This window comes from Typopeltis vanoorti, chromosome 15, assembly GCF_054136105.1.
Source record: "Typopeltis vanoorti isolate ZY-2024b chromosome 15, IOZ_Tvanoo_1.0, whole genome shotgun sequence".
Classification (NCBI taxonomy): domain Eukaryota; kingdom Metazoa; phylum Arthropoda; class Arachnida; order Uropygi; family Thelyphonidae; genus Typopeltis; species Typopeltis vanoorti.
The window spans coordinates 58,332,827-58,356,207 of NC_143563.1; the positions used below are offsets into that span (position 1 = coordinate 58,332,827).

The 23,381-nt window shown below is 38.6% G+C and overlaps 1 protein-coding gene across 3 annotated transcripts in view; it reads left to right on the forward strand.

Moving 5' to 3' along the window:
- Positions 1 to 23,381, forward strand: part of LOC150098786 (uncharacterized) — a 114,841-nt gene that overhangs the window by 41,251 nt on the left and 50,209 nt on the right. For all 3 annotated transcript variants that reach the window (XM_090405905.1, XM_090405906.1, XM_090405907.1), the window contains 3 exons: positions 3,830 to 3,927; positions 10,288 to 10,411; positions 22,413 to 22,586. In XM_090405905.1, the coding sequence (XP_090262031.1) occupies positions 3,830 to 3,927; positions 10,288 to 10,411; positions 22,413 to 22,586 (396 nt within the window). The remainder of the gene's footprint in view (positions 1 to 3,829; positions 3,928 to 10,287; positions 10,412 to 22,412; positions 22,587 to 23,381) is intronic.

Sequence of the window (23,381 nt, forward strand, 5' to 3'; positions counted from 1 at the left end):
AAAAAAAAAACAACCTTTAGTGAGTCAGCTTTGAAATAATGCTGGATTTAATATCCACTCTGCCTATGTAATTTTACATTGCTGAAATGAAGCCGTTTTGGCTCTTTCTTTACTAATTATTTTTATGCTGACAGAGTTCATTTACAAAAAATACATTTCTCTGACATTTCGATTTCCCTAGTACTGAATGAGCGTTTCTGCTCTCTCAAGGTTTCTTCCTAGTCTAGCTCCTGGTGAGGGGGGGGGGGGCTTAAGATTTCAGGGGGTTTGCCTTGAAGGAGCAATTTGAGTCTCCGGGGAAAGTGTTTTCCAGCGTGGCCTGTGTGGGGGCTTGTTGGTGGATGCTTTTCCCTGGAATATGAGCAGTTCGGCTCAGTGGTAGGGCAAGCCTGTCACTGAGTGGAACCAACACTGAGATGGACCATCCTTCAGTCACTCATTTAGAGCGATGTGGGGGATCACCTAATTTTTAGAGAGGACCTTTACTTAAATGGGTGCCCATTAAGGGGACTTAAGTTTTCATTGCCGAAATGAAGCCTTTTGGCTCTTTCTTTAGTATTTATTTTTACTCATACCAAAAATACATTTCTCTGACATTTTGATTTCCTTAGTACTGAATGAGAGTTTCTGCTCTCTTAAGATTTTTCTTTGGGGGGGGGGGGGTTGAAGTCTCTGGGGATTGGTGTTTTCTGGTATGGCTTCTATCCGGTCCATGTCAGTGACTGCTTTTCCTTTTAACATGAGGGATTCTGCTCAGTGGTAGGGTGAGCCTGTCACTTAGTGGAACCAACACTGAGTCGGACGAACCTTTGGTCATTCGTAGGGAATGGTCTGGGGGGATAGCCTAATTTTTAGAGAAGCTGTTTACTACACATTAGGAGCGCTCTTGAGCATCCAGGAATGGTGTTTAGGATGGCCTCCATTGGGGGTGTGTCAGTGAGTGCTTTTCCGTGGAATATGACCAGTTCTGCTCAGTGGCGGTGAGCCTGTCAATGAGTAGAACCACCACTGAGGTTAAATGATTATTTGGGTCACTCGTTGAGTTTAGAATGATTTGGGGTTCGTCTAGTTTTTGGAGCACACCCTTTACTTATATAATGGTCTCTGAAGAGAACTAACCAGCTCAAAACAGCTGCCAGACCAGTGAAAACTTTATCAAATGGACTAATAAAAGGCAAATATATGGGCACTTGGGCAGCGCTCATATCTTGTAAGTAGTCCAAGCTAAGGCAACTTGGGGATGCTGAGGATTGTCTTCTCGTAAGCTCTCAGGTCAACTTATGAAACTTTCATAGTTTCTTCAAACATTCGGCTTTGAAATAATGTTGGATTTAGGAAGTTTTTTTCCCCACTTGGTTAAACTATAATAAATTTAGTTTAATCCTTTATTCAAGTGTAGGCAAACAAAGTTTGTGCCTGAAGTATCTTCAGGACTGAGGCAACTCGTGGTAAAGGTGGATCAAGATCTCATCACTACTTGTCTTAGTACCTCCCATAATGCAAAGCACATATCCTTGCAGACATGTATAATAAGTTAAGGGGATAAAAATCCCTTATTGTTTTTCAGCCAGTAAGCGAAACTAAGATCGAAAACTACGATCTGTAATGTTTCATGCCGACGAACTGTCAGCATATCCAAGCGTAAGTGACCACTTGGTAGTGCCACACCACGGCAACTCGTTGCAAAGGTGGAGCAAGCTCCCTCACTGTTCTTGATATTTTCTCATAATGTAAAACACACAGCTCTTAAGAGATGTGGTACTGTTTTACATTATGAGGAGAGGTCACTACCCAGACCGGTTTCAACCTTTTTTGAGGTCTCATCAGTGAGTAGCTTGGATACGCTGACAGTTCGTCGGCACTTACGCTTGGATACGCTGACAGTTCGTCGGCATGAAACGTTACAGATCGAGTTTTCGATCTTAGTTTCGCTTACTGGCTGAAAAACAATAAGGGATTTTTATCACCTTAACTTATCAACCTCGCCAGAAAAAAATAGCCGTTTGGCTTTTCATCTTAGTTATACTATGTTATATAATATAATTTAGTGACACACCTGTCGGGCAATCGTATAGCAAAAGTATATGTAAGTTTTCTTCACTGAAACTCTGATATTCTAGGTCTAGCTACTCACTGATGAGACCTCAAAAAAGGTTGAAACCGGTCTGGGTAGTGACCTCTCCTCATAATTTAAAACAGTACCACATCTCTTAAGAGTTGTGTGTTTTACATTATGAGAAAATATCAAGAACAGTGAGGGATCTTGCTCCACCTTTGCAACGAGTTGCCGTGGTGTGGCACTACCAAGTGGTCACTTACGCTTGGATACGCTGACAGTTCGTCGGCATGAAACGTTACAGATCGTAGTTTTCGATCTTAGTTTCGCTTACTGGCTGAAAAACAATAAGGGATTTTTATTCCCTTAACTTATCAACCTCGCCAGAAAAAAATAGCCGTTTGGCTTTTCATCTTAGACATGTATAATGTTAAGCATTAAGGGACTGGCCACTACCCAGACCAGTTTCAACCTTTATTGAGGTCTTATCAGTGGGAGGCAGACCCAGAGGTGGTGATACTAAGGTGGAAGTAATGGAGAAGTCATATTTACCTATACGAGTTCCCAAAAGGTGTCTCACTTTATTATTAAATTACTCTGGATTTAGAGAAAGATGTTGGAAGTTTTTTCCATTTAGTTACACTATAATAAATTTAGTTTAATCCTTTATCCAAGTGTAAGCAAAGAAAGGTATGCGCCTGAAGTATCTTCAGGACTGAGGCAACTCGTGGTAAAGGTGGACCAAGCTCTCACTACTTGTCTTAATATCTCCCATAATGCAAAGCACATCTCTTTGCAGACATGTATAATGCTATGCATTAAGGGAAGGGCCACTACCCAGACTGGTTTCGACTGTTATTGAGGTCTCGTCAGTGGGGGCCAGACCCAGAGGTGTTGATACTAAGGTGATACTTCAGGTGCAAACTTTGTTTGCTTACACTTGGATAAAGGATTAAACAATTTATTATAGTCTAACCAAGTGGGAAAAAACTTCCAACATCTTTCTCTAAATCCAGAGTAATTTAATAATAAGGTGAGACACCTTTTGACAACTCATAAGTAAATATGACTACTCCATTACTTCCACCTTGGTATCACCACCTCTGGGTCTGGCTCCCACTGACGAGACCTCAATTAAGGTCGAAACCGGTCTGGGGTAGTGGCCCTTCCTTTAATGCTTAGCATTATACATGGCCGCAAGGAGATGTGCTTTGCATTATGAGATATACTAAGACAAGTAGTGATGAGAGCTTAGTCCACCTTTACCACGAGTTGCCTCAGCCCTGAAGATACTTCAGGCTCAAACTTTATTTGCTTACACTTAGATAAAGGATTAAACTAAATTTATTAGCTGGCCTGGTTGATCGAGTGGTTAGCGTATCGGCTCTCCAGCCAAAAGGCTATGGGTTCGAATCTTGCTGTGGGCATGGATATTTGTGATTGTCTTTGGAAATAATAGTGATGGTCGTGGACATCACCATCACTAAAATAATAGTGGATGACGTTGGTGTAGATTATGAGGTTGAGTGATGGAGACAGAGAGTTGTAGAGTAGGTGCCCTCCCTCGATGAGTCTTTGGACTCCCTGGAGGTGTCAAATAGTAATAATATAATGTTGGATTTAATATCCACTCTGGCTACTTTAAATGCATAGATGTTATACTTTTCTCGAAGAAACAAATCACTGGTATAATAAGATTTTAATAATAAATGTGTAATAATGTTTATATTAATCCGGTATATATCATTTCGTATATGTATAATTTCTTGATAGATGGAAAGTTTTTGGGACGCCGCTATATGAAGAATGATGATGCTGCCGTAATATTGCTTTACGATAAAAATGGCTATATTGCTGGTCTTCAGAGTGCGGTGAGTCATTATTTGTTTTAAAGATTATTTGGGAGTAAAATCGTTGCTACCTGCATAATACAATTAGTTGATGCATGTGAAAAGTCAGAAGTGAATAAACTGTCATGCTGTTTCCTTGCATAACTATTTAATCACTTTAACTGTGCAAACATAGGTCTTGATGTGCTTATTTCCAAAAAGGATAATGCAAATTGAATGTTATTTTATACCAAGTCGGCCAATGTTTCGTTTTGCCACTACAAATTTCAAATGTGACTGGAAGCTTAAAAAGTTAGCTAATTTCATACAGAGGTAGCAAGGTTTTTTTCACCATGAGTATATTTACTCGGCTAGAGAGCATACAATTTACAGACAAAAAATAATGTCAGGGGATGGCAGAGATTGCACTGCAAATAATTTTTTTGCGGTCTCTTGAACGCCATATAGTGATTGTCGCCAAATTGTCCACATATCATTATTATTATTATATTCAATTAACAGAGTTCACAGTCAAAGAGTAACAAGAAACTTGAAATAGAATAATGAAATCTTTGACTGGCAAATGAGTCCAATTCAGGCCTTATCTAAAGGCCTAGGAATTGACTAGACAATCTCATAAAATGTGAGCTGTCCCTGAAAGTACAACTCCAGAAAACTGCACTTTTAGGAACAGCTCATATTTATGACAACGTCTAGTCCATTCCTAGGCCTTTAGATATTCTGGGAGGCTCAACTTTTCTAGATGTTTCATAAATGTTCTGCTGGTATTGCTCCTGCTGCTCCTATAACCATTGGAACTGTTGTTCCAATGGTTATAGGAGCTCCGAAGTCATTGAATTTCAGTCTCCAGATCCCTAATACTTCATCAGTTTTTTATGCACTTTTTGTTCTACTCTACTATCCTCTGGTAATGCCATATCAATTAACCACACGTTGTTTGACTACAGTCATTGCTCCGAAGTCATTGAATTTCAGTCTCCAGATCCCTAATACTTCATCAGTTTTTTATGCACTTTTTGTTCTACTCTACTATCCTCTGGTAATGCCATATCAATTAACCACACGTTGTTTGACTACAGTGATGTCAAGGGCCGGATTAAGACCCATAGAGGCCCTAAGCACTTAAAAAATTTTGGTGCCTCATATATAAAAAAAAAAATCAGCTAACGCCTTTTTATTCCCGTATACAGGGAGTAGCCCCATATATATGTATTTCAAAATATAAACAATAAACCATAAAATAAATTTTTATTTTTCAAAATGAAACAAAATTTATAGTAAGATGGAAAATAATGTTTATTTTTGTATACTTCAACTTTATTTAGATTTGAAAAGTTTTCTCCTACTTTTTTTTAATTGCAAAGTCTTTTATCAGATTATCAAAATTAATCTTACATAACACATCTGCTTCTATACTTAATAGAGATAAGGCATTCAACCTGCCTTGTTGCATAGTTGTTCTGATGGGATTTTTAATATATTTCAACTGAACGCTCAGCTGAGCAATTTGTGACCATTAATGTTAAAAATATATGAAAGGCAATGTCTACATTTGGAAAGGCACACTCAATATTGTGTTCTGCAATTATTTTATAAAGATCAGCATGACTGAATCTTGTTTTTACATTTTTTGTTGCACTGAACTTATGGCACACATATGACTGAAACTGCTGAAGCTCAGCTGAGAAATTAGTGTTCAAGTCCTCTGGGTAAGCATCAATCAGCTTTTGACAACTGAGAATACCTTTCAATTACAGTAGATGATGAAGTAACTTAAGTAGCATTATGTGGCACATCACTTAGAAAAGAAAACCTCTCTGATATTTCTTTGTATATTTCTCCTCTTCTTCTCATCTCAGTTTCAAGTTTGTCAACAATTGTGTAAAAGGTGGTGATACGAAATTTATCTCTGGCATTCAGATATACTTCTTGAACATCTCCATCATTGGGCACCTTCTTTATGATACATTTGTGAGTTTGAGCTGCCTTGTAATCAACATCTGGTAGCACTTCCTTTGTAGCTGCTTCATATCTTTCAAATTCATTTCGTGAAGTGCACAATTGGTCAGCTAATGATCCATACAGATCTGCACATGTTTTTAAGTTGACATCCTCATTCTGTAGAACTTGGCTTACTCAATGAAAATTTTGCAAAATCTCATCCCAAAAATTCAACATAAAAACGAATTCTAGCTCTTGCATCTTATTTGCAATATTATCTGCTTCTCTTCTAGTGTCTCCCTTTTGTGACTGGTCTTTGGCTATACAGTCTAATGCTTCTAAAATTTGAAGGAAAGATTTCAAAATTGCTGCTGTTGCCATAGCATGTGCCTCCCATCTGGTATCAGAGAGGGTTTTAAGACATTTTCATTTCCAATACAACCTTTAAGAATTGTCCACCGGCTGATTGAGGCTGAAAAAAAGGTATAGAGTAACCACACTCTAGAGAAGAAATTAACCGCCTCTTGACAGCAGCCAACAGCACTTCGGCCTACCGAATTTAGTGAATGAGCTGCACAGGGCACATATATAGCAAACTTGTTTGTTTCTAAAATTTTTTGCTGCATCCCCTTATAACGCCCAGACATGTTAGCAGCATTGTCATAAGACTGACCTCTACATTTTGAAAAGTTTAGCTGACAAACTTTACGTAAGTACTGCAACGCCTGATTTGCCATTTCCTCACCGGTATGGCTTTTCATTTCCAGAAAGGTTAAAAAGCGTTCAATAGGCTGTCCATCTTTTAAGTACCTAAGTACAACATTTAACTGGTCGATATGTGACAGATCTGGTGTTAAATCAACTAACAAACTAAAATAACCAGAAAATTTAACTTCATCAACAATAAGCACGTGGACCTTTTGAGCCATCAGTTGAATGAGTTCCTCACAGGTGGCTTTGGACAGATAAGAAGGATTTCCTTTGCCACAATTTCCATATTTTGCAATGTGACCTGCTAAAAAATGGATCAAACTGACTTATGAGCTCAAGCAGCCCTAAAAAGTTCCCATTTTGCAATGATCCAAATCTTTCTTCTGTTCCTCGAAAAGCCAAGCCATGTTCAGCTAACGTATGAATAACTCAGGATATGTTCCCAGTAATCACATTCTTCCTGAATTTGTTTCTCTAACTGTTGTCCCAATCCTACACCTTGTCTGCGAGTTAAGTATGTTAGCATAGAGTCTCAGAGAGTAGTGCTTTTTTCATGTTGATCAATTACAATGGTATTTCGCCAGTCACTGAACCCTTCTCTTGTAACAAAATGTGAGAAATTTTTAGGAGCAAACAGTTTACAAACAAAACAGTAAACAGATCCCGTTGATGGTGAATACAATAACCACTCTCTCTTGTATTCCTCACCATTGGCTTTTGTCCCAACAAAAAGTTTCTGCGAACAGTATCTTACTGGTTTGCCACTACTAAAATGTCGGTAAGACTTGTCATTGTGGTGTTGACAGTCACTGGGTCCACAAGCAGTCCAATAAGCCATGTCATCAGCAGAGAAATCAAGCCACAACCCTGGATCTTTTGCTATATTTACTTCATCTTTTGCAGACTGAATCATTTCACCACCATCACCATGGCCCACTAAACTTTCATTTTCAGCAATTATTTCAACCTCAGAATGTTTTGTAAAGCAACTTGCATCAACATTTGCAGTAGAGATATCAAGAGAATTTACAGACAAAGTGAGGTCAGTAGTGAGACATGTGCTAGATGAACCTGCTTGTGACACCTTGATGATTCCACCATCATCATATTTTGATTTTGAAGTGATCAAAGTGGTATTTGTGTCCACTTCTGATGACGGAGATTGGCTCTGATCAGGAATTGGTATATAATGTTGTGGAACTTGTGTGAAGAAATCAGTCAGCTTTGCAGTCTTGGAATCTAATTCCAAATCTCCTCTTGTTTCTTTTTTTGATAGTTTTCGCTTTTGTGCACCACTTAACTGTAAACGTTTCATCTTGGTTCTTGGAATCTATTAAATACAGAAATAAAAAGATTATTTGATAAAGTGTGCAAAAGAATGTCTCGAATCTAAATTTCGATATTAGCATGTCATGCAATTTGTTACCTCTTAGTGAGAATAGCGCAACTTACCGAAATTAAGGCTCGTGTCTGGTTTGGGAATTAATCCCTTTCGAAAATTGGACGGCTGGTTCTTTAACATGGTAGCCTATGGGAGACTGCAGTGGACGCATTAATGCGTGAGCGGGTACCTCGTCTTCATTTGCTACCGGAAGTGACGTCACTGGAAGCTGCATCAGTTACAAGCGGAAGTTACATCACATTGCCACCACTGTGACGATCGTATCTCTCTCTCCGTCGGAGACTAGCATAGCGGCATGGTCTCCCTATGTGCCTCTGGTTACGATCAGTCGACCAATAACTCTTGCTTGATGTCCAAGTCATGAGATACAAAGCGGATAAATGTAGCTAGTTGTGGTTTGTTCTAAATATCTGTAGATTCATTCAAAGCCAGACTAAATGTAGCACAGTTTCTCAAGTTATGGTGTAAGTTATTTACAATGTTCGCACTGATAACGTTCAATCAGTTTGAGTAGTTTTTAATTATCGGGCCTAAAACTGAAATTGTTTGTGCAATATTCTTCTTGACATATTCTCCTTACATGTACAGCGTTTTGCCTGTGCAATAGTAAATGCTAAAATAAAACCAGCCTCAGTAATAACATCAGCCTCTTTAGTAAACATGAACATCAATTTACTCTGACCATGGAATTGTTCTTTCAAAGTTGAAAGTTTGATTCGCCTCAGATCAGAGCCAAGAGGAAATTCTTTACGAAAATTACTATGATGCATGTTATAATGATGCTTAAGATTGCTGGCTTTGAATTGCACAAGTGTTATTTGGCATATGGCACACATTGGTTTACTTTGTCATTTCACGAAACAAAACTCCTCTTCCCACTCAGGTCTAAAACTCCTGTGTTCTTCTTCTTCATATTTACGTTTTTTATGCAACATTTCTAAGCACTTGAAAAAGAGTTCAAAGATAACAAGCACTGCCAATGGACTCGCTCAACCATACGTTGAACGATACTGATTGATGAGTGGTGGAAGTGTAGCTAAGGTGTTGTGGTGGACAGGTATAGCTTTCGCATCCCCACTTCCATACTACCCACTTTGCCATGTGCACACTCACTTACTCCTGTACCATGCCATCGGTCAAAGGTTACGCCTCTTAGGCTTACCAGAATTATTTTGGCTCCAAATGGACACATAGTTAGCCACCCCTGGTATATTGCATGTGTATTTATGGCCGGTTTGCTTTGTGCAACGAAATACTGGAGTTTCCAGTAGGGAAAACTCTGCTGCCGCTGTATGAGGTAGTCTAACACTCTTAGTTGAAAAGTAAAAGTTTCTTTGCGCTTCCTAGATGGAATTTGAACCAGGTCTTTCTAATCAAAGGGCATCTTCAATATCGACTGAGCAACAGAGGCCTCCTCATTTTGTGGATATGAAAATACCTTCCTTTATGTATTCGTAAACGATACCATGAAATTTGACAAACTACTTCATTAGTTGCAACCTAATATGTTGTGCCAATAAGTGGACATTTTCCATATTTACTAACTAGTCTATTAAAAAAAATCAGCTAACGCCTTTATTATTCCCGTATACAGAGCAAGCAAGGCCGTTTTAGCCCTATTAACTTTTTGGAGACTGAGTGAGTGAGCAGTTCAGTCTCCATTGTTAGCCAATCAGAGATAGCTGGCCCAAATCTATCACTAATTAAGCAGCCACCATGAACCAGAATATGGCTCAACAAGTACCGCCATCTCTTGGTCCCTAACCTTAACACAATATTTTTAATGTCTCGAATAGTGTGGGTTCTACGGTCAATTTTCTTGAGTGTCCGGGACAAAAAAACCAAGTTTCTGGTAGAAAAAATCTGCTTGCCAGTGTCAGAGATAGACTAACTTGGGAACTGGTAAAAAAAAAGGCTTAGTAAAAGTTCCTCTAGTCAACAACTGGACTTGAACTCGAAGACTATCTTTGGGCGGATAGTGGAAGAGTGCAAACACCACTTCCACTGAGTTACACAGGCACTACTGGTCTATTACAGTTTTTTTTTTTTATTTAATTATTTTTTTCCCCATTCACGAAGGTGGAATGTAATGTAACTGGAATCTTGGCTAAGTGAAATACCTAACACTCTGAATTTTCTGCAGTGCAAAAATCATAAACGCACCTTTTGGGAAAAGCACCAAAAAAATTCCTTACTTCTCTCAGGTGAACACTCAGTTTTATTAAGTGAGAGGAGGCATGTACAAGGTGTTCTTAGTAACAATGTTTATATTTTTGTAAATCCTTGCTCGCTTACAGAAATCGACATTATATTTTTTTCTCCTTTAGTTTCCCAAGAGTTTAGTGGATAAGGTTAACACAACATTGGACTATGCTGATATTTCTGCTTACCAACTTGACACCATCGATGATGAAGAATTCTACGTGCTGACATCATACTTAGTTGATCCTGGTAAGCGTGAAATGATATTATCATGAATTAGTAACCTATTCATAATTTTCTTTCCGAAAAAGCAGAAATTTCCATTTATATCTACATTTTTGAGGATGAGGTTTTTTCTAAAATAGTTATGAAATTAAAAATAAAAGAGGGGATTTGTCTATGGGGGTAGAGGTGATTTTGCCAACTGTCTGTAAAATTGGTTAGTGGGACTGTCTCTGCTGTGAACTACTGAACGAAGGAGGAAATGTGTTGAGTTTCTGGGATGATATATCATTGTAAGATTTCAGCTTGTTAGTGATTTTTTGAGCCAAGAAATGTACCTTTGCGTGTGTGTGTGTGTGTGTGTGTGTGTGTGTGTGTGTGTGTGTGGCATCATATAAGTTTATGATCTTTTATTGTATTCTGTTTGATTCATTGTGAAAGTATCACTATCACGCTTAGCAGTTTTGGTTGTAAAAGTATTTGAGGTCATAACTTTGTTGTTGCAAAATTATGACCCCCTAATGCAAATTAATGGCTTCTTCTGGTTGGAGGTGCAGTTAAAAGCTGATTTGACATTGGTTTACCAAGACAGTTACTGGCCATGTAACTCCTTGACCAGTAACTGTTTTGTTTATAGTGTCCTGAAGGTTTTTGTAGGGAAAAAAATATTCAAATCAAATTTAAACATTCGCTGAAATAAATGCTGAGGCATCCAACCTAACGAGTTGCTTTTTCTTAATGGCTTTCCTGAACTGCATTCCATTCCAAACTCGAAAGTGCTTCAGTATTTTCTGGAGAACGAACTTTATAGGCAAGTTACTCTTAATAAACTGTTTTCTTAATTGTTCTGGTAAACAAAGGATGATATTTATTGAAGATGTCCAATGAGTTCTCGAATAATTATCCTTCAATTAACTGTAGTCTGAAATATTCTCTGTGTAAATGTTACACTTTTTTTTGGTTGTTGTTTTTATTTTGGCAAACCAAAACACGACTCGTCAGTCTCTTTGAATATCCAGTTATTCGAAAGAGACGATGACAGCCATAAATGTCCAGAAGAAGAAGATGTGGACGACATGCATCACCAGATTAGCACAATGAGTGCAGGTTGAGCAATTATCATGGGAAATTTCAGCTATGGTAATATAGATTGGAAGGAAGAAAGTGCACATGACAAAATGGAAATGGAATCTATACATGTGACATTTCAGGATAATTACCTGAAACAGAACGTGATGGAAGAGGGACCAGGGGTTTGAAAATGTTGAATCTGGTAATAGCATCACAGGATCTATCCGTGATGCTACTAGTATCCGTGATACCTCCCATCAGAGAGAGACCATTCTGTCTTGTCCTGGGAGGTTGCTCAACATGTGGAAATTTCAGTCAACAAAGAATTTATGCCGACCTACAAAGTTGGTGATTATGACAAACTTAGGAGCCAACTCGGTGCATTGCCATGACATAAACCACATAGATTGAATATCATTAGTGCATGGGAAGCGGTCATCAGAGTGCATACCCAGGATCAGGAGGATATGTCAAGTAGGTATTAAATGGATGACTAGTAATATAAAGGAGGACCTGCAAAAAAGAAAGCATTCTGGGAGGAATATAAATAACAAAGTTATAAGCGTGTCTATGAGCAATATAAAGCACAAGCAAAAAGGGTAACTAGTATGGTAAGGAAAGCTAAATCAGTTTTATTATTATTATTATTATTTGACACCTCCAGGGAGTACAAGGACTCATCGAGGGAGGGCACCTGCTCTACAACTCTGTCTCCACCATTCAATCACCATCTGACCGCAACTACACCAACGCATCTATTGTCAACCACCACCGGTATTTCCACAGACAGTCACAAACATCCATGTCCATGGCGGGATTTGAACCCGCAGCCTTTTGGCTGGAGAGCGGATACGCTATCCACTCGGCCAACCAGGCAGGCTCATTTTGAGAGAAAATTAGCAAGCAGGCCAAGGTAAATTCAAGAGGTTTTTTTTTTTGCTATGTAACAAGTAAAAGAAAGAATGGTTATGGAAAGATAATTTTACTCAGTGCTGATGGCAGGAGTGTGACAGAATTGGAAGAAATAATTCTGTTAATAAGTGATGACTTTGCAAGGGTATACATCCAGGTGGTGCCTTTGCAGTTGCTGAAGTTACAGAGACTGATATGAGCATTGAAGGTGGATGAATTGGAGGTACTCAGTATATTGAAAAATATCAATGTGAATAGAGCATTAGGCATGGATGGTATGTCAGCTCGTATGCTACGAGAATGTGCAAGTGAACTGTCAGCGCTTCTGACGAAGTTGTCTGTAATATACAAAGATACCAATCAGTATTATCTTTGGAGTAGTTGTTAATGTATTGGAAAATGATACTAGGTCCTGTCTCAGTAATTTATTCATATTTTATAATAAGCTGACATTAGATTTGTATAAAGGAAATGGCTACACCATGACATTGCAGAGGCATTTGACAGAATACCGCATGGAAAACTATTACAAAAGTCGGAGCAAATGGGAATAGATATGAGGGTGGCTGACAAACAGACATCAGAGGGTGGTGTACGATGGAGTGGAATCAAGGTGAGTGAGTGAGTGAGTTCCCCTCAGGGCTCTGTTCCAGGACCACTACTCTTTAATTTGTACATTAATGATATAGCAGAAGTTCAGAAGGGGATATTCAGTTCTTTGTCAGTGATGCAAACTAACGAGGGCAATAGTTGATAAAGGTGATATAAATACCTTACAGGATGATTTTAATAAATTGGCAGTGTGGGCAAAGGACAATGGTTGTCAATTCAATGTCGCAAAATGTAAGGTAATGCACTTCAGGATGAAAAGATTACATATTTTGTATCATAGTTTATAGGAAACTGATGAGGCTAGGTATCTGGAGGTGATGACGGATTGAGATTTGAAATTCAGAGAACATATTGAAAGAGTTGGCAAAATAGCTCAGAGGATTATTTAGATGTTGAAGAACACACTGACAAGTAAAGATGGAGAAATTATTATCCCTCTTTATAAGGTGGTTCGGTCATATGTTGACTATTGTGCACAGATTTGGTTGCCAGTGTTTCTTGGGAACTGGGAGGTGGTGGAGAGGATTCAGAGGCTAGTGACTAAGTTGGTCACAGATCTGTGGAATGTTCTCTAAGAGGATAGATAAAGGGTGTGTGGGGATTTCAATAGATGGGGAGTATGGAGGAAATAAGGAGTCAAGCTTGGAAGTTGTCTAAGAGTGTGCAGACTAGGTTCTTTACTTGGAAAGTAAAGTGAATGGCTGGAATGGATTGCCAGAGGTGGTTCTGAGCTCTCCAACAGTGAATACGTTCATGGAGATATATATGATAGGTATTGGGTTAATGGAGAGTGTGGGTCTCCCACGATGAGTCTTTAACAGAGACGTGTAGAAAGACTTACGTGTTCGTCGTACATGTTGTTTATTTTTTGACGGTATATATTAGAACATAGAATGATAAGTAAATAATTATTTATTGACTTATTGTTGATATTTCACTGGTGTTATAACCAGCATCTTCAGAGCACAAAAACACAGTTTGTCACAATACGCGAGACTATAACAACATGGTGTAATCAACGGACTAGTTAAACAAAATTGTAGCAGCAACACAAAGAATAAAGTCATAATTTGGCACCCTCTATCTGAAAAAAAAAAAAATGTGCAGCTACCACACAACACTAGAGTCCTAAAAGAGAAAAAAGCCAGTACTAGGTTTTTCTTAAGATGACTGTCTTCCAGATTTTAGGCAAATTTATACAGCCATTTTTTTTTTTTGAAGATTTGGAGTGTGTTTCAGGACTTCTGTTGCCTCTAAGAACAATCTCTCCAACTCGTAACAGCTTCTGTGCAGTACTTTTGTTTTCTTCCAGTTGATCCTGTGTGCAGGGGTATCCAAAGCATGGTCTGCTAGGCCCAACTTCCCATAGTGATAATTCCGGATGTATCTTTATTGTTCGCTGATGCGGATGTTCACAGTTCTTGCTGTTTAACCATAGTAGGCTTGATTACATGAGCAGGGTACTTCATAGACTCCTAAATGTGATAAAGGAGGAATGCTGTCCTTGGGTGAACGGATAAGAGTTGCTAATTTGACACGGGGTTTGAATACGGTGCATAGTTCATGTTTATTAAGAATTCTAGAAATCTTTTCGGATGTGCCTTTAATGTATGGGATGGTGACTGTTTTGTTGTAGTTCTCTGTGATGGATAGTGAGAGGGATTTCTTAGGAGTGTTTAGTACTTTGTTTATTTTATGGGGATTATAGCCATTGGAAACTGGCTCACTTACACCACACCGTATTCAAACTGTGTGTTTCAAATTAGCAACTCTTATCCATTCACCCAAGTACAGCATTCCTCCTTTATCACATTCAGGAGTCCACGGAGTACCCTGCTCATGTAATCAAGCCTACTACGGTCAAACAGGAAGAACTGTGAACATCCGCATCAGTGAACATAAAAGATACATCCGGAATTATCACTATGGGAAGTCGGGCCTAGCAGACCATGCTTTGGATACCCCTGCACACAGGATCAACTGGAAGAAAACAAAAGTACTGCACAGAAGCTCTTACAAGTCGGAGAGATTGTTCTTAGAGGCAACAGAAGCCCTGAAACACACTCCAAATCTCAACAAATGTGGCTGTATAAATTTGCCTAAAATCTGGGAGACAGTCATCTTAAGAAAAAACTAATGAAGACTAAAAGGATTCTATCATATTGACACAAAAGAAAGTTTTCAATAGATGGGGTTTTTCTTTTTTTCTCTTTTTTAGGACTCTGGTCTTGTGTGGTAGCTGCACGTTTTTTTTTTTTGTTTGTTTGTTTTTTTTTCAGATAGAGGGCGCCAAATTAGGACTTTAGTCTTTGTGTTGCTGCTACAATTTTGTTTAACTAGTATGCTGATTACACCATGTTGTTATAGTCTCGCATATTGTGACAAATTGTGTTTTTGTGCTCTGAAGATGCTGGTTATAACACCAGCAAAATATCAGCAACAAGTCAATAAATAATTATTTACTTATCATTCTGTGTTCTAATATATACCGTCAAAAAAATAAACAACATGTACGATGAACACATAAGTCTTTCTTCATGGAGACGATATCGTACGCAAGACACGACAATATGGTAAGTGGAAGTTAAAATTGGCGCGGCAACTGAATTAGCCTTCTTAATGAGGTGCCGAGACACCAATGTAATACCGAACTGTGTAAAAATCAAAAACAAGTTCCACTCGGTCCAATGCATTTATAAACAAGCGAGTGTAGTGCTATTACAAGAACAGATCAACTCCACTCGTCTGGAGTTAGCCAAATCAAATTCAACCATCAACGCGCTATGTGAATTACTATATAATATTCTGAATACGGAACTATGGGAGATCCTACACAACATCACCGACGCAACGGCTAAAAAAGAATTCGACATAGTCAAAAACCGCCACCAAAAAAAGTTTGATAATCTCAAACAACGTAGTGCTATACAACGACCGCAATTACAACAAGATCGCGTTGTCGTGAATTTATCATCACTCACATTAAGCAAAGAAGCCACTAGTGCTTTAAGTCGAGGGCACAATTTTGCCGTGACTACGAAACAAGTTCCAAAGCCAAAATAATGGCGTCCATCGAACGGGGAATATACGACCTGCCTCCAACAATAGCCAATAACATACGTTTAGATGTGGCCAACATGCTAATCAAGTCCAAGCCTCCTAAAAATAACATCCCTCATAAGGAAATCATTGCTGTAAAAGAGCTACAGGATAATAGCCAGATCATCATAACAAAAGCAGATGAAGGGAATGCAGCCGTGGTGATGGACACAACAGAATATGAAAACAAAATGCGCACACTTTTACAGGATCAGTCAGCATACAAAATTATAGGTCACAATCCCACCAACACACAAAAGAATAAGGTACATAAATTATTGAAAAAAGTCACTTCCTGGCCCAAAGACACAGTAAACAAACTAGAGCCGTTCCATGTTAAAACACCTAGGATTTATGGAGCACCAAAAATTCACAAACAAGGTACACCCTTACGCCCTATTGTGGATAGTATAAATAGTCCCACATACAAACTGGCTGGACATTTAGCTAAGCTACTAGCCACTCTCACAAACAATTCTCCGTCCTTTGTTAAAAATACAGCCCATCTAAAAAGCATCTTACAACACCATACCCTAAAAAGCTCAGACTTAATGGTGAGCTTTGATATCACCTCACTATTCACAAATGTACCACTAATAGAAACCCGCAATCTACTGAAGTCACACTTCCCTCCTGGTATATTTGAACTGTTCAAATTCACAATACATGCAGGATATTTCACATGGAAAGGGAAAATATACAAACAAATAGATGGGACAGCCATAGGCTCCCCCAACTTCTACATAGAACACCTGTAAAAACTAGCTATTAATACAGCCACTCTCAAACCAACACTTTGGCTAAGCTATGTTGACGATGTGCTTGCTATTTAGCCACATGGCCCAGAGACATTGGAAACCTTCTTAGCGCATTTAAATAGCCAACATCCAAACATCCACTTTACAATGGAACTGGAAGCTAATAACTGTCTGCCCTTCCTGGATACACTTATCACACATCTTCCAGATGGTTCCTTATCATTTTCAGTTTTTAGAAAAACCCACACATACAGGTAGATATTTACACAAACAGTCACACCATCACCCTTCTCAACAGTATGGTATTTTAAAAATGCTAACCCAGAGAGTGAGAGCAATCTGTTCCAATGACAATGCTCTTGCTGCTGAACTGGCTCACTTATGCCACACCTTCTTGGCCAATGGCTATAATCCCCATGAAATAAACACAATACTAAACGCTCCTAAGAAATCCCTCCCACTATCAATACAGAGAACTACAACAAAACAGTCACCATCCCATACATTAAAGGCACATCCGAAAAGATTTCTAGAATTCTTAATAAACATAAACTATGCACCGTATTCAAACCATGTGTCAAATTAGCAACTCTTATCCATTCACCCAAGGACAGCATTCCTCCTTTATCACATCCAGGAGTCCACGAAGTACCCTGCTCATGTAATCAAGCCTACTACGGTCAAACAGGAAGAACTGTGAACATCCGCATCAGCGAACAATAAAGATACATCCGGAATTATCACTATGGGAAGTTGGGCCTAGCAGACCATGCTTTGGATACCCCTGCGCACAGGATCAACTGGAAGAAAACAAAAGTACTGCACAGAAGCTGTTACAAGTTGGAGAGATTGTTCTTAGAGGCAACAGAAGCTCTGAAACACACTCCAAATCTCAACAAATATGGCTGTATAAATTTGCCTAAAATCCGGGAGACAGTCTTCTTAAGAAAAAAACTAGTACTGGCTTTTTTCTTTTTTTCTCTTTTTTAGGACTCTAGTCTTGTGTGGTAGCTGCACGTTTTTCAGGTAGAGGACGCCAAATTAGGACTTTAGTCTTTATGTTGCTGCTACGATTTTGTTTAACTAGTCCATTGATTACACCATGTTGTTATAGTCTCGCGTATTGTGACAAACTGTGTTTTTGTGCTCTGAAGATGATGGTTATAACACCAGCAAAATATCAGCAATAAGTCAATAAATAATTGTTTACTTATCATTCTATGTTCTAATATATACTGTCAAAAAATAAACAACAAATAGTAAGGAGATTTATGTTCAAGGTATTGCTTATAGAAGATTGAATTATTTGCACACTACAAAGTTTTGTGAATGGAGTTATGTCAGCCAACTGAATAGGATATGAGGTTAGTGAAAAAAGGGGTAATTGTATAGGTGAAAGAGTGCAGGTTAATGCACCGAGCCATGGAGTACTCTAGCATTATTCTTAAAATCTGATGAGAGCCAGATCTTCCATGACACTAGTCATGACTGGTGTGTCCAATACAGATGACTAGAGAGGATTACAATCCGCCCACAAAGAGCAAAAAGGAGACCATAAGACTGTACTTGGTAAGAAGGAGCTGCAATGCCAAACTCAATTATTTGTCTTGGAAATATCATGAGAGACTGTGTGAAAGTCTCCAAACTTTTCCATGGCTTCTGTCTAAAGGCAGGTAGGGTTAACTGAGCAACCATGAATGTGCTGGACTTCCTTTAGCCCGAATTACTGCACACATGCAGTTTGGCATAGATTCCACAAGGTGTTAGATTGCATCTATGTCTATACTAGGCAGTTCTTTAACTGACTCAGATTTATGGAAGAGGATTTTGCTCACAGATCCATTTTTCTAACATGTCTCATACATTCTCAACGGAGGTTCAGATATGGGCTTTGTGGTGACCCAGGAAGATGGTGGAAGTCACTGTCATGCTCACTTGCGCCACTGCTTATGAATTCTTCCCCTATGGACAATAGCATTGTCATCCGTGAAACAACTGTCGCTTTCTGGATAAAAAGTCAACATCGCATAATTGACTCCATTGGCAACAATGCTCAGATATTCCTCTGAAGACACCCAACCTTCCAGCAATATCAGGGGACACATTCCATAACAACAGAACATTCCCCGGACTATGACACCATCTCTAGAACCTTGAGTTGTGTTTACAGGTTAAGCTCAGTTCATTGCTTCATGGGACTGCTGCCTACCTTCGGTACAGAATAAGGTATACTGTGACCTGTCAGACCATGACTTTTTTATATCAGTCTTCCAATGTCCAGTCATGATGTTCCTGATACCTTAGACAAAGTTTCCGGTTCTTCACAGGTTCTGTATAGGCATGCAACTGCCAATACCAATCCTCTTCAATTCCCTACCCATATTTTGGTGAGATATGGGTTGGGAAAAGCCTTCATTAAAGCTTCAATCAGTTGCTGCACACAGGAAGTTCTGTTTGTCCATACAAGCCTTCTCAGATGGTGATCCCATTTCTGAAAGATAGTTCTTTCAGGAATGTAACTGTCTTATGACCACAGTTACTCCTCTTAGACAAGCAATTTGAGTTATTTTTCCACTGATTAAACACCTGGGAGATCACACCTTTTGAGAAACCAGTCAGCTTTGATGTTTTCAAAATTGTGGCTGCAGCGAGATGGGCAGTCAGATGGCCAGGTTAAAGAATTCAATAAGCCCTTTATTGAATTCCAAAAGATTCTTTGTTTTTCCCATTGGGATTAACACTATTGATGATTACTGACCAGCAACATCCTTAAATAGTCACCTAGAACACCTGGTGACAGAAGTGACCAACTATCATGCACATACATTGCATAAAGGTTTCTAATTCAGTGGCTGGTATGTGTACTATTGTTGTGAGCTTTGCTTAATCATTTGTTATACTCTCTGAATGGCAAAAACAAACAAAAAAAACCGATATATTTTCAACTACCATGGATTTCATCAAGAACAATAAAGGATATTATAAACTGTGTGCAGAATGCTACTTATACACCAAGAAGTGTTCCAACTGTGCATGAATACCGTGGGAATATTCCTAGAGGAATGCACTTTTTTGAAAAGGCTGTGCTCATATAGATTTGGAGGAGAAGCAATTATTTTGTGTGACTAAATACATGCACGACCCAGATCCTTACAAGGTTGAAGAAGCCAAAATGAAGAACATGTAAAGGTAGCTTTGCCAACAAGGCCAGACCTGCACATATTGTTGTAGATGTGATATATCAACGATCACTTGAAGTCTGTTGTGCCATTGGCTGACTGGATTCTTTGAAACATAATGTTTGCCATATACACCAAAGGTGCATTGTCAAAGGATCCAACATCCCTATGAAAACTGGTGCTTATCAGCGATGAATGGAAGGCCCTGGGGGGCTCCAGAACACTAGAATTTACTAATTTATGACAATGGATTTGAGTCGACAGAGAGAATTATAGTGCTTGAAAGTCAGGTACCTGAATATTTATCCCACAACGACACATGGTTTATGGATGGGACTTTGGAAACAGGATACTGAAATAGTTCCTTTTTCAGTAGTCCATCAAACATCCATCAGGCAATCACTGATGAAGGAAATCGCACCAACAACCAATGTGAGAGTTGGAATTTTTCTTTCTATGGGCTTGTAGGACATGACACCTAACCATCTGGAAGGCTACTGAAAGTATTAGAAAATATCAATTCTTGTACCAACAGCCCTGATTAAGGATTCTCATGGTGACTCTCCAAGAAAATGAGTCAAATGTGCCTCAAAGGAGCAGCAACAGCACTTGACTAACCTATGTCTGGACTATGTGAATGAGAGGAAGACTCTGGAGAAATTTCTGAATGGTCTAGGTCCGGGGTCGGCAACCTTTTGAGGCGGAAGAGTCAAAAATTACAATTTACAAAAGTTCAAAGTTTTTAAAGAGCCACAAAATTTTAAAAAGTTTTTAAAGAGCCACAAGATCTTATTGTCTTCAAGGCATTTTTGCACGGCATTCGCTATATCTTCCCCTCTAGTTTGTCCCGAGAGCGGTAGCAATCCTAGAAGTTCTTCTTTTGGACCTTGGGAAGACATATACCTGACAAAAAGGGCAACTTGTGCCGTGTCTTTTATGTCGCAAGACTCATCTATAGCAAGTGATAAGGCAGAAGAAGGTTGAATATCTTCCACCTGCAAATATGTTACATTTGAAGACATTTTAGCTATTCTATCTTGTACTGTTTTAGCGGATACGAGAAGCTGGGCATAATGAAATATAATTTATCAAAAAACATTTTACAACGATATTTCCCAATTAAAAATACCTACCTAAATAAAATAAATAATTCTCTAATAATTTAATTATTAAAATAAATAATTTAGACACGAAACACTGTTTGTCTCACTCTCTCACGTACTGATTGACTATAAGTACATAGTTTCGTCGCATCTGTGGTCGCCTCCCGTGTGCGGTGATCGCCGACTGGCACGAACGGACTTGTCAGAACGTGTTTATCACGGCGCAGTCTGCATATTTTAGTTTTTTTTTTTTTAATTTTGGCAAATATTAGATACTTAGTTTACGAGTAAAGGTGTTATGCCCAGCTATGCCGAAATCAATGAAAATTGCCAAACATATAAACTTCCGAGAGCTTCCGACGGACTGACGACAGTGACGATGCGTGTCACGGGGAAGGGGTGCGGTGAAAAGCGAGTACAAGTGGCTGAGAGATAGAATCGGTGCCTAATCCTCGTTAATCGATTCAGAACGATTTTTAAATTTTTTTTTTTTTTGATAAAATAAATAATATTTGCGTATGGAACTAAAGAGCCGCAGCTTCACATCCAAAGAGCCGCATGTGGCTCGCGAGCCGCAGGTTGCCGACCCCTGGTCTAGGTCACAGCATGAGATGGAAGTAAAATGAATTTAATGCTTAATGAGATTTTCAATATTGTGCTACATTTATTCAATTTTTCATAGATATGGTATGTTATTTCTTTTATTACGTTAATAAAATTTAATTGTTAATAAAAAAAAAATTGCTAATGCATAATTTTGATCTTCTATAAAACAGTAAACTATAAATTTATAATATATATGTTAATGTATGCTACAATGTAATACTTATAATGCTATCCTCACTACAGTCTTATGATGTAATGAATGTAATATTTTACCTGTAAGAAAAGTGTTTCATAAACTACAAATAATAATAAGGATAAAAAACTGATTTAAAAATTCTGAAATATAAGGGGATTTTGTCCTACTCTGCACTTTAACTAAGGGTGTTTTATCCAGACGTGATGACTCCCAACTATAAAAGACTTAGTCTCTGGTACTTCAGCATTAATGCTGTGGATAGGCTCAGAGTTGGATAGTTCTTAAACCCTGCTCTAGAAATCAGACACTGAACTTTTTCACTTTAGGCCTCTATTAAGAAGGATGGTGATCTTTCAATGGCAAAGAAATTCATATCTCACCTAACAGCATTCACAAAACATGCATGCTAACAGTAGAATCAGACAAGATTTAACATTACCTAAAGGTTTAAAACTGTTCACTTTGCTCAGATGTTTCCTCGATCTCTTTCAGCAATAATATGTACAACTGGCCGATCCAAAGAGGAATTTGAAGAACAGGAACCGGGCAATGGTCTTTATTTTCAAAATGGTTCTGATCCTATTCATGATTCCATTCAGGTTCCCATGTATGAAAAAGATATTGGCAGCACTTCCTGGTCAAAGGGTGGATGCTTCTACACCATGGGTGAGTTAATTCTTATGTCTGCTGTTTAAACGCACATATTAGGAACAATGATTTTTGAACAATGCTATACCATTCTTATATAGGCATATATTATTATTATTTATTATTATTACGTGACACTTCCAGGGAGTCCACCTACTCTACAACTCTCTGTCTCCACCACTCAGTTCACCCACCACAACGAACTGCAACTACACCAATGCCATCTACTGCCCCCCCCCACCACGATTAGTATTTTCTCAGACAATCACAAACATCCATGCCCACAGCAGGATTCAAACCCACAGCATTTTTATTATTATTATTATTATTTGATACCTCCAGGGAGTCCAAGGACTCATCGAGGGAGGGCACCTGCTCTACAACTCCGTCTCCACCATTCAATCACCAACTGACCGCAACTATACCAATGCCATCTATCGCCAACCACCACTGTAATTCCACAGACAATCACAAACATCCATGCTCACAGCGGGATTCGAATTTGCAGCTTTTTGGCTGGAGAGCAGATACGCTAACCACTCGACCAACCTAGCTGGCATTAAACTTTCTTAAAAAAAAACACTTTGCTGCTAATGTTGATTTTATTAACTTTTTGCATTCGTTAACCATTCCTATATATAAAGTGCCTGTGTAGTCTTGTGAAAATGGTGTTTGCTTCTATAACCTGAAAATTAAAAAAAATATATCATTATAGTAGGTTTGTATCTAGTCATTGATTACAGGAATTTTTTCTAGGCCTTCCTTTGGCTGACATAATTTACAAGTTGATCAGTCTTTGGCACAAGAAAGTAG